Source organism: Pipistrellus kuhlii, unplaced genomic scaffold (genome assembly GCF_014108245.1).
Source record: "Pipistrellus kuhlii isolate mPipKuh1 unplaced genomic scaffold, mPipKuh1.p scaffold_m20_p_16, whole genome shotgun sequence".
Lineage (NCBI taxonomy): Eukaryota > Metazoa > Chordata > Mammalia > Chiroptera > Vespertilionidae > Pipistrellus > Pipistrellus kuhlii.
This window is the reverse complement of record NW_023425471.1, coordinates 5353242-5365883: the sequence shown is the minus strand read 5'-3', so window position 1 is coordinate 5365883 and position 12642 is coordinate 5353242. Positions and strand designations below refer to the sequence as shown.

The following is a 12642-nucleotide window of genomic DNA, read 5'->3' as shown; positions in this document are numbered from 1 at the left end:
GTGCTGGACTCACACTAACCTTCTCTGTGAGTGAGCAGCCTCCTAAAACCCCCAGTCTCTTCCCTGGTATCCTTGGGCTTTGAGGAGTTCCATATTTAATGCAGCCTCTTTCTTCTCCTCATGCTGTATATCTGAACCCGAAAAAACACTCTTCCCTGCGCCATCTGCTCTCAAATCAATTCACGGTGGGGAAAAATCCTTCTATGGTCTTAGGACACACAGATAAATGCATTTTGAACAGAACACCTGATTGGATATCCTAACTCCGAAAGTTGAATGAACTTTTATCATGACATGCACTGTCAGAGAAAAGCCTAAGTTCAAGCCCTCTCCAACTGGCACTTTGGACCCAGGAGGGAAGTCAAGAGGAAAAAAGAATGAAATGGTGTGAGGCAGGGATAAAGGTTCTCGAAATAATTGTTCATATTGGATATTTTTGTTTGGTAACATCTTTATTGAGATAAAGTTCACACACCATACAAATTTCACCCATTTAAATTGTACAATTCAGCGATTTTTAGTATAGAGTTGAGTAATCATTATCACAATCAATTAAAAAAACCATCATCCCAGAAATAAACCCCACACCCAGTAGGTATCACTCCACCAACCCACTTGCCCACTCCAGCCATAGATAACCACTGATTTATTTCTGTCTCTATAGCCAATTCTGGACATTTCTTAGAAATTAAATCAAACACATATGTGGACTTTTCTGTCTGGATTCTTTCGCTTAGCGGTGTTTTCAAGGTTTGCTCATGTGGTAGCATATATCATACTTCATTCCTTTTTTATGGCAGAATATCATTCCACTATAGGGGTAGACCACATTTTATTATCTATTCATTTGTTGATGGACATTTGGATTATTTCCATGCTTTTTGGCTATTACTAATAATGTTGCTCCAATTGTGTACAAGTTTTTGTGAGTCATGTACCTAGCAGAGGAACTTCTGGGTCATATAACTCTGTTTAAACTTCTGAGTAACCATGGGACGATTTTCCAGAGTGGTTGTACCATTTTACACTCACACTAGCCACTACTAGGGTTCTAATTTCTCTACACTTGTTATTATCTGTCTTTTGGATTATAGCCATCCTGGGGAGTATGAAGTAGTATCTCATTGTGGTTTCGATTTGAATTTCCCCATGACTGATGATGCTAAGAATCTTTTCATGTGTTTACTGGACCTTTGTACATTACATTGGAAATATGTCTAAGAAACTTTATCCATTTTAAATTAAGGCTGTCTTTTTATTATTGAGTTGTATGAGTTTTTAAATTTATTTTGGATGCAATTCCCTTATTAGACATATGATCTGAAAATGTTTTCTTCTATTCTATGGGTTGTCTTTTTATTTTCTTAGTGGAGTCCTTTGAAATATACATTTTAAAATTTTGATAACATCCAATTAATTTTTCTCTTTGTTTGCTTGTGCTTTGGAGTTATAGCTGGGAAACTGTTGCCAAATCGATATCATAAAGATTTACTATGTTTCCTTCCGGGAGTTTTATAGTTTTAACTTACATTTAGGTCTTTGATGCATTTTGAGTTAATTTTTATATACGGTATGAGATAGGGGTCCAACTTCATTGTTAGCATGTGTCTATACAGTTATCCCAGCACCATTTGTTAAAAAAAACTATTCCCTCCATTGAATAGCCTTGGTATCCTTATTGAAAAAATAGGAATTGACATAAAAGTGAAGGTTTATTTCTGAACTCTCAATTCTATTCCACTGATCTATATGCCTGTCCTAATGCCAGCACCAGTTTTGATTATTGTAGCCCTTGTAGTAAGTTTTGAAATTAGACCGTGTGAGTACTCCAACTTTGTTCTTCTTTAAGATTGTTTGGATTTAGTCCCTTGAATTCCCATATAAATTTTAGGATCAACTTGTGTTTTTTTTTTTACAAAGAAGTCAGCTGAGATTTCACAAGGGAAATTGTTCAATACTTCAGAATTTAATAAACAACGAGATACTGAAATCTGTAAAATGTTTATCTGCAGGTAATTTGTTTATAACAGCATATGATTTTTTACTTAATTGAATTCATGCCAGAATATATAAAGATACAACTTTTTTTGAGGGAAATCTGAAGCCTAACAGAATTTTGCTACTAAACACATGCACTATGTTTGCAGCATTATTTCTTTTGTGGGGAAAACTTTCAATTAAAAAATATATAGTCTAGCAAAACCTCATTCTCTTACCTTATGTTAACATGTTTACTTTTCTTTTCCGTAATGCCAGGGTAGTCTACACTTGGAGATTTTTTTTAATTGTGGTAAACTATACATAACATATTGCAGATTTAAACACAGCTAAATTAAATGCTACGAACAACAACAAAAAGTGGCAGAAAGTCTTGCCAAGATTAAGAAAAAAGTCTGAACTGATGTGGGTATTCAGTGAGGGAAGGGGTCACTCGGACTTAGCAAAGGTATTTCAAAACAAAGATGGCACTACGAATCCAGTCTCAGAACCTGGAGGACTGTACACCTACAGTGAGCCTTCGAACAGACACTGCCAGAAGCCTGTCTCTTTGACTGCTTGCAATTGCTGGGGCCTGCTGACAAATGCATAGCTGTAAGGGCTGTTGCTTCCCCAGGATCCAAGAATAGCTCCAAGCTATAAGTAACGTCAAGTCACAACGGTTCTTAACCTGGACAGTGTTACAGGGCTGAGGTGAAGGTCAAATAGGATTAATGTATCTAAAGTGCTTAATGAGATCTCCCTAGCTGGCAATCATAATTCTGTGATAGTCCCTTTCAAGTTCATAGGGCTGCTGACATGGGCACAAATACTAGCAACAATGTTGTAACAGCTAATGTTTATTAAGAACCTACCAAGTGCTCTGCAAAGTATCATCTCATCAAATCCTCAAAACAACCTATGAGGTAGGTATCCTTATTCTTATTTCCACTTAAAGATAAGGTAACTTCGACATAGAAAAGTTAAGTAATTTGCTTAAAGCCATACAAGATGTAGGACTACACTCAGGTAAGCAGACTCCAGATCTGGTGCTTTTGACCACTTCACCAGTCTCTGGACCTCTAGTGACCTATTTCAAAGAAATGTTATATTCTCAAATCAAATCAACTACCATCTGCTGGGAGATGGGAGGAAAGGTGTACATGAATCACCCATGCCAGTTTCTATACATGGGGACACAGCAACTGCACTATTTAGTAGTGATGAAGGACGGGCTTTACAGTGAACATGCTAAGCTCCAAATCCTAGCTGGCTGACCTTGGCCAAGTTCATGTAAAGCCCACAGACCTGTTTCTTCATCTACAAAATGGGGATACAACCCATTTCATTGTGTTGCCGTGAAAAGTAAATGTAATAGTAAAAGCAGAACACTTGGCATGGTGCCCAGCCATAGTAATATGAACATACAAAATTACAAGCCCCAGATACTCTTCATGTCTTGATAAAAAAAATAACAGAAATCACTGGTTTCCATGACTTAAGGAGAAATCTAGAGCAAAGTTGATGACAGTGCTTATAAGAATGTCCTTTGCTTAGGAAGAGAAAGAAAGTTGGAGAATATTTAGATGTGTTATTTCAAAATGTAAGTTCTTTCCTCCCTGACTGAGCATTGACTCATTAGGTCTTCTTATCCTCAGACAGAAGTGAGGGCCAAGAACAGGTAGTAACTCCGGCGTCCAGCCTGTTTTCGTAATTTTACTGGAACACGGACACACCCATCATTTTCAAATGCTTTTGGCACTGTAATAGCAGAGTTGAGTGGTAGAAACCCTACGGCTCACAGAGTCTCAAATATTTATTATCTGGCCCTTTCCAGAAAAAGGTAGCCAGCCCCCTGCTCTAAAACACAAAGGTACCCTTATTCATTCTCCATCTTGCTTTCTCCATGGCACTGAGCAGGAAGCTGGCATCTCTTCCCATCCTCCCTGGCCCACCAAATGAATGACTAGGAACGTGCAAAGGAGACAAAACTCATGTGTAAAAGAAACCAGTTTTCAAAATACCAGACGGGGGGGGGGGGGGGAGGGGGGGAGGGGGGGGGACACTTTAAAAATACAAAAAAAAATTATCAACATCGCTAAATAACAGGATTTGCCCTGCTTTACATTAATTTCAGTCCCTTAAACCGATTCCAACGTCAAAGGCCCATTTTCCCCTCATTTGAATTCCAACAAGTTCTTTACAAAGAAGGAGCTACTTGAAGGGCTTTTTGCTTTTCAAACTCGAGGGACAACAGTGCTCAAGACTGGGATGGCCTGGCAATCATTTCAGTCAGTGCAAAATCTGCATTTTATTAAAGACATTTGGAAAGATCCATTCAAAAATACATTGTGCTCGGTAAAAATTAACCATTTCATGCTGATAATTTAGGTTACCACGGAATAGATATTTGTATAGTATTTACAGCAACAATAGAAATTTTACAGAAGTTCAGAATGGAATACATGCCAGAAAAAACTTGGTAAGATGTAGGAACACATGATACAAATAGTTATAGAAACATTTTACAAATGGTTCATAATTAGCGTGTGAGAAATTTAAATAGTCAACACTTTAAATTCAGTTTGGATTCAAAAATTAAAAAGGTTAACACTACAGCACACTCTTGCCACAGTAAAAAGTATGGAATTACACTTTGCGTTATGGATTTATAAAGTCTGTGCAATTAAGAATTTCCACTGATTCTTCAACTACCACAAATTTGGGTGTTACATCACTCTGGCTTATACCTATTTTTGTTTTCATGCATGAGCAGGGTTCTCAAAGTCACCCTGCCCTGTGTCTTCCCAGATACCACCTTCAAACCTCCTAGAGATTGAAGAAGCTCGGAATAGTCTTCTAAGTATATACAGAATAACTACCTGAATTTAAAATGTCACAAAAGCAATTCCTGGAGATAGGAAGTAGGGGCCACTATTTTGTTTGGTTTAATTGTTTCTGTTAATCAATCCAGGTTTACATGAGAATTAACTTCCTGCATTCACAGCATTACCCCTCCAGCCTGACTCCATCAGTGCCCAAAGCGGAAACAAGGAGAGGGAAAGAGACTGAGAGGACTATATATAAGTAATCGTATATCTCTAGTGAAAATGGGTTTTGTACAAACGTTGCTTTCCACTATGGAAAACCTAAGCCATCATGGAGAACTTCAAAGTTCTCCAGAAGGAAAATCATCTTTTTTTTTCTTGAACCTCTGAATGCTTTGCAACTGGAGCTTTTGACAACTCTGGCAATAAATACTTTAATCCCCCAACGGGGACAAAAGTCAAGGCATCTACCTTTTCTATTCCTGGGTTTCGTCTGATTCACCCTGAAGCAGAACACTAGGACAAACTTGTCTCTGCCTGAAATGAAGCATATCAGGCTTCTGGGGACGTCCGATCCCAAACCAAAGGAAGTCCTGAGGAAGTCTTAGCAGTCTGTCAAAATGGAGGGGATGGAGGAACAGATAAGGCCTCTTTCTCCCTGATACTCTGCGCTGGAAGAGTAACAAACAAGGCAACTTCTTTTCTGCATACAACACAGAGACCGATTTTTTTCAGATTCCAAAGGAGGATCAACATATGACCCACGGATCAAATGGGGTTCAGAGAGCTTTGCCTTGTCAGCAATGAAGGGCCTTAGAAGTGAAACTGGGTTCACTGACACAGCTCTCTGGCCCTAGAAATCCAACGTGCAACTATCACAAGTTTTTTTCTGGCAAAACAAAAAGACAAGCCTCCCTCACATTAGGGAGTAAACAGTGAATGAATGAAGCTACAAGGCAGGTCGTGATCATATTTAGTAGCCTATAGGAAAATATACAGAAAGGTGGGTCAGTGCCTGGAGTGAAAAAACGTACAGTCAGGATCAGGCCTGATGCTGATGAATGAACAAAGCACTATGGGAAATGGATATTCACGTAGTAACTGACTTGGCACGAAAGTCTATGATCTTTTATAGTACATTCAGTTAAAAAAGAAGAAATAGGGTAGAATAGGGCGGCAGGCCCAGAGTTTCCTATCCACCTCGCCTTCACCACAAGTGTGTATACAGACAGACGAGGGGCTAATCCTGTCACAGCTTCATTTTCTCGTTTTTACTTATGGTTTCTAAGACAGGTTGTTTTTTACCCAGCTGAATCAGACCTCAAGATATCCTATATCTCAGCTGGTCAAGACACAAAAGAAAAAAAAAAAATAAACCAGAACCACTTACAAGTTTTTGTTTTGTAAGCCGGCCCTTTGAGTCTCTGAGAGAACCTTCTTGCGAGATTCCGGCCCTGGGGATTAGAGAGAGGACATCATCTTTTCTGCTGCCCCTTTGAAAGAAACCATTTGTTTTGAACTGTAAGTAAGTTTTCTCTGCCTACACACTTCATCTGTGGTGAGCTGATGGAGGTAAGGAAATAATTCAGTATTTTCTGACTCGGTTCAGTGTATCATACCACATTCCCAGTTCATAAAAGCATGAGTCTGTGGATCTTAGTGCTCACTTGGAGCTCAATATCCCACTATAATGCAGGAAGTAACGAACTTCTAGATATAAAAGCAGTGCTCTCCACAAACGATGTTCTGACCAGGAGAGAAGATGCGGATTTCTAAGTCCCAGCTGAGCTCCAGGAATAAGTCCCAATGAGCGGAAGTTGGTCACCACAAGGACTTAGGCGAACAGAAATAAACAGCGCCTTCCACGCATTTGAAAAGCAATCCTCTGGCCTTTACAAAAAGCTGTACACTATCAGTCGTTCTCAATACACAGCTAGAAGAAAAGAAATGGCTTTTTTCCTTATGTACTCTAAAAACTAGTTTAAGAAGTGAGGATACTATGATGGTAACTAAGAGGAGCTGGGACTGGCAAATGGGATAGCATTTCCTAGAGAAGTCCACTAATTGTCAGATTAGGAACATGCTAAACTGGCTAACTCTACAACCACAACGTACGTTATTATACACGAAGTGACTAGAAACTAACCAGCGGAGCTCTGAGCTTAGAATGAAAGTACAACTGCATATGGTGAGTTGTAAAGCTGGTCTGAAAACAGATTTGACCAAAGCGTACGGCACAAATACTACAACAGCCACATCACAACCACCAATGCGGAGAGTTTTGCTTCTAATTGGTCTGTCATATGCCAATATTTATAAAGAGCTATTAAACGACCTAAATGAAAAACAAAGACATTTCTCTTTTGGGAGACACCGCTAAAAGCCATGGATACCTTGGAGCACTTGGTCAGAATTGTGCCAATCTGCCAGGTTGCTGCTTACTTCTAACGTAAGCATCATGGCTCCGGGAAACAATTTCTAAGGACGCTGACCTAGAATTGAAGTTCTCAAATACCTATAAAGTAGCCGTGGTCTCCTCCCAAAGGATTCACCTTTTAGCAGGCCCAAGACAATGGGAACAAACAATAAGATTCCAGGGGTTCGGATACAGTAGAGTGGGATTCTCAACTTCAGCACTACTAGCATTTAGGGCTGGATCACTTTGTTGTGGGGGGCTGCCCTGTGCATGTAGGACGTGTAGCAGCATCCCTGGCCTCTACTAACTACATGCCAGTAGCATCCCACCACACCTCGTTATGATAACCACATAGGAGCCAAATGCTGCCGAAAGGCAATATTGGCTCCGGTTGAGAACCCCTGCTGTAAAGCTCTCTTGAGCCCCGTAGTGCGGACTGCTTTTGGTCCAGGGCTCTGGAGAGAAACTAAACCTCAGATTGAGACCAAACAAGGTTCAGTAAAAGTTCATTTAGAACTTCTGAGAAGAAAAACGAGGATGGTGGTAAAGCAAAAGCAGAAAACCAGCAAAGCAGAGTTTCTTTTCAAAAGGAGATCAGTGATCCTTCCATAAAACAAAGTCACCGATAAGCCTTACTTCAATCTTTTTCTTCCTTAGGAAGTTAGGGCAAATCACAGAGCACGGATGTCATAAAAATTTCCCTTCCTAAAGAAAAATGCCAGCTTTTACGACTTTAAATCAAGTCCTTATCGTGGACGGCACTCTCTGTGAGGTCCATAATTCATCGACACAGGAAAATAACAGTTGAAAGCTAAGAGAGGGCCCATTAGGTTTGAGAGGAAATGACTATTCCCCTGTGCGAGTAGGAAAAGCATTATACATGCTAGAAGTGCAGATTGTAGTTCACTTTACAACTCACTGAGGTCAATGGAAAGTCAAAATGGACAGAAGCTGAGAAGAGGATAAAAGAGCTACCTCAAAAACACGAGTTGAAAACACTGGAGATATTATCTGGCTCAAATCTGGGAATGTACGAAAAGTATGTATTGACTCTTCATCATTTAGGTTTACTTTTGCTCTAGGTAAAAGGCAATAATTCTAGCCCTTCTTTGAAGAACCATCAGGAATAGAAATGATCTGCAGACATCTGAGATCCCAGTGTTAGCAAGGATGAAAACATGGGAAACCAGCCGCTAGGCGACGGCGAGCCCCCAATGCCGCACGTGGCAATGTTGACTGCGCAGTCCTGAGCGCACAGCACAGTGAGAAGTCTTTCCAGAGGAAATAAATGTAGTTTCTGGTTTGCAAGGGGGAAGATAAGGTACAGATCTGGTGTGAAAAAGAAGACCTTCACACCCTTTTAGAGTCATTAGTAGCCAGGCAAGAACTGCTAAGGGTTCATATCACTTATATAACTGAGCAGCTGCCTGGGAAAAGCCAGAATTCAGAGCTACTTGAATAGTATTGAACTGGTGAAAGAAACAAGATATAAAAGGAACCAAAGAGCATGCAAACTATTGGTTTGAATCAAATTGTTTCAATTATAGTACCCAGTTGAGTTGCATTTTAGTGCCTATTACACTTATTAAATTAAATAAAAAGCACCTTAAAATGACCTCTATATATAACCAATACACATCATTATAGTAGTTATATAAAATGCAATATGCACACAATTTAAGCTTTAAAGAAACTAACACGTTTTCTTTATAATCTCCATAATCATCAGAACTATAATTCTCAAAATCGTGGGGGCGGGGGAACAGTAATAGCACATTTCAGTTACAGCTGACTTGATTCAGGGGCTGACACTCTCAGAATCCTGGGACAAGTACTAAATACCGAGACATTACCTCCTTGAGGGGCAGGAGGAGATCTTTAAAAACATTATTGCTACGAGACTACTTCTAAAAATCTAACGCTTTTGATGGATGATGGTGGTGAGTGATTTCTGCCAAGGATGGCCCAGAGACATGGGGCTATGACCTTTGTTGGCCAAAGGCCTTGATGAAACTTGGGAGCAACTTGGGAGTTGGAGGAGATCAAATGAGAGCAAGATAATTCCTGTTCTGACCGTGTGTGTGTGTGTGTGTGTGTGTGTGTATAACCTAGTTATATATGGTCGGTCCCAGGAAGAAAAAATGGGTATAGCAATGTCTTCTACATCTAGAATGGCTTCAGAAGCCTTTTAAATATCTCCTAAATTATCTTGCAAAGAGCAGTAACAAAATAAGCATTTAGAAATAGAAATGCCACACATATAGCTCCCCTCCTACCCCCCACCGAGTCTGGTACAGTGCACAGGATTTAGGAGCATAGAGCTGGTATGCCAGGTCTGCAGACAGGAGCCTCGTACAACCTTGCAACTAGGAATGTTCACTGGCAAATCTTTGGTCAATGCTCTACACTCATGCTAAGTAGAAGAGCCCATTCTCTCTGCAAAGAACCACGAGTAAGCCCGGATCTGTTCTCCCTCAGGTACAAGGAATGTCCCTGGACATGAAGAGGAGCCAACTGTGTGAGGACAGAGACGAGGCCTGCTGAGTGAGTTCTCATGGGCCCAGCCCACTTTTTCCCCCTGTGGGTTTGCAAGGAGATGCTGCATCCCGTCTGCTGCCAAGGAGCATGTCTAGAAGCTACTGCTGGGGCCTACAAGTTGAGCAAGGTTCCTACTGTTACAGTCACATTTAGCCACGATTCCACTCCCTTGATAAGAAGTATAATACTCACTTCATATTACAAATGTATAAAAATATGGCAGAGTGTCATAACGATACTTCCTTTAAATGATTATATTTATAAAACAGACACATATTTATCATATATATATATTTATATATAGAATAAAGTACTCCTGATGCAATATATAAATGTTACTGTTTAGTTTTTATAGAAACTACTGTAGCTGTCCCACTGCTTCACAATGTTCCAAACAGCTCAAAATAACTTTACGTGTAACATAAAAGGTATGATTATAACAGTACAATATTAATTAATTATAAATAAATGTTACAAATCCTATCAAATATGGAAGTTTAGAAAACAATTTAAGACGTACAATTAGTTCATCTACTAACCCTTCCGAGGGATACTCCTGGATTACAATAAACCCCACATTTAGTCTACGCAGAAAAAAATTTGTGGTAAGGGCATTAGTCAACACGGATTTCTCTTTTCCTTGCACTGCCAGAACACATCCTGGCTTTCCCAAGTTCAACAGGGATTGCACTACAGCTGAAATGTAGGGGAGAAACTGGCAAGAATGTTTTCTTCCTCAATGGCATGCCCTATCCACGCTCACACCAGACCCGTGGAGACTGGCAATCCCTAAGGAACTCCTGTGGCTCTAAGATCCCTGACTAGCGTTTGTGGCCGTGAGGAGCCAGATGGCTCCACACATACAATATTGCACACACTTTCATAAAGCTGAAAATACTGGCTTACCACTCTGGCCCAGCCCATGTCCCATCCCACCCTCGAAACCTTCCCCTCCCCTCCCAACTGGCTTGTCCCCCCCACCCCCGCCCCCGCCCTACCCAAGCACACATTACAAGGCTGTCTCTTTTAAATCATTTAGATTTGGCATTCGAGACCGATTTGTTCTATTATAAGGGTGCCCATTTGGCCCACTCTTGGCGCCCAGCTGTTCAGAGTAGGAAGGCCCTTCTGCGGCACTCCGGGTCACAGAGGACACGTGCCAACCAGGGTCCATCTGACCTGGCAGCTGAAGGGCTGGCCTGCCCTTTGGTGTGGGCTCCTGCCGGATGTTGCTGCTCGTGCCAGAGGCCTGGGCCAGGGAGTGAATCCGAATTTCCGAGAAGGCATTTTTGACCTGTTGAGGTGTTAAGGGCTGGAAGCGCGGGTCCCCAGGAGCTGGGTGATTGGAAGTTGAAGACAGATGCAACAGCTTGCGCAGTGATTTTAATGGCTGGCTCTGGAAGACAAGATGAGAGCATGTGTAGGGTAGACTGGAAAGCTGGGAAGAAATGAGCAGGCCGAGACCGGTTTGGCTCAATGGATAGAGCGTCGGCTTGGGGACTGAAAGGTCCCGGGTTCGGTTCCAGTCTAGGGCATATACCTTGGTTGCGGGCACATCCCCAGTAGGGGGTGTGCAAGAGGCAGCTGGTCGATGACTCTCTCTTTCATCAATGTTTCTAGCTCTCTATCTCTCTCCCTTCCTCTCTGTACAAAATCAATAAAATATATTAAAAAAATAAAATAAAATAAATGAGCAGATCTGAGATGACTTCATGGAGCCAGAGAGGGTGGGCCCTACGGAGAAGGAGGGCCTAATCCAACCTTAGCTGTTCTTTTATTCTTTTCCTGAGAAGATGTGAGTTACTTTTCTTTAATAAAAAAGCCTATGCCTTGCTGGCTCAGGAGCTGAGCAGACACCTATGACCCAGACAGAGGTCAGGGTTTGATTCCCGGTTGGGGCACATGCCCAGGTTATGGGCTCGATCCTCTGTGTGAGGCGTGCAGGAGGCAGCCTAACTATGATTTTCTCACCTACCCTTACCTTTTATGGCATACCTCACTTTTTTCACCAATTATGGTTATTTATGGATTTTCTCTCTCTCCTAGGCCATAAAGTATTCGTGGGCTGGGCCATGTCTTATTAATCCCTTAATCCCATCCCCACCCCAACCCCCAGCTAGGTGGAAGATTACTTTTTTGCCCTAGGACAAGGCTCACTGATGCCAGATCCATCTGGACCCCCAAGATACACCTGGATATTCTGGGGAGATGTTAATACTCGTTGAGACATTGACGGACTACATTTTCCAACTATGCCCCCTCCAATTAGGAGAGACGATCACTGCAGTCTAAGTCTGGGAGTGATGCCTGGGCCACTCACCTGAGGCTGCAGATCAGGGATCTTCTCAGGACGCCACTCCTTTGGCCTGCCAGTGGTGGTGTTAGAGTGAATGGCTTTCTGCAAGGTCAGAAGATCAGGGCCTTCAGAGTTGGGCACCTGGAGCAGGATACCGACAAGGATTCAGTCAGCATACCAATAAGCCTAACTAAGAGATGCAACCACGCCCGAGAGGAGAACAAAAGCAAATCAAATCAAACCCAAACTCAACCCTCCCCAAGAAGCACCCCCCAAAAAAACCAAGAAAAAAAAAAAAAGAAACCCAAACTCTCCCAATGTTCACAATGCAAGTGATGCCAGTTAAATTCTGCTGCCCTCTTAATAATTTTCCCTGAATTAGGAAAAATTGGCAGATGTCATGCAGCTTTGTTAAAACCTCAACCTCCAAAGCATTCCCATGCTGTTAGTTTTGGTCGCTGTAGGAGAGAGCAGTTAAATCGGGCTGTACCAGGAATTGCTGTCGTATCCTCATTCCACATTGCAGTTAGGTTATGAACCAGTTCAATAAAACAAAAATTTGTTCCTGCTGGGAAAATGATCCGGAC

General features: G+C 41.4%; 1 protein-coding gene and 1 long non-coding RNA gene across 3 annotated transcripts in view; one reads left to right on the top strand and one right to left on the bottom strand.

The window, feature by feature from the left end:
• The first annotated feature begins 3582 nt into the window (after window positions 1-3582).
• On the top strand, window positions 3583-9774 carry LOC123652430. The gene is made up of 3 exons (XR_006741778.1): window positions 3583-3661; window positions 6095-6098; window positions 9700-9774. It is a non-coding gene; the product is annotated as an uncharacterized LOC123652430 (long non-coding RNA).
• A 983-nt stretch (window positions 9775-10757) lies between these two features.
• The window catches only part of CDKL5 (cyclin dependent kinase like 5), a 143535-nt gene continuing 141650 nt past the window's right edge, over window positions 10758-12642 (bottom strand). For both annotated transcript variants that reach the window (XM_036439589.2, XM_036439590.2), the window contains 2 exons: window positions 12080-12196; window positions 10758-11155 (listed from right to left, as the gene is read on the bottom strand). In XM_036439589.2, coding sequence (XP_036295482.1) covers window positions 10769-11155; window positions 12080-12196 — 504 coding nt within the window. In that variant the 3' untranslated portion in view covers window positions 10758-10768. The remainder of the gene's footprint in view (window positions 11156-12079; window positions 12197-12642) is intronic.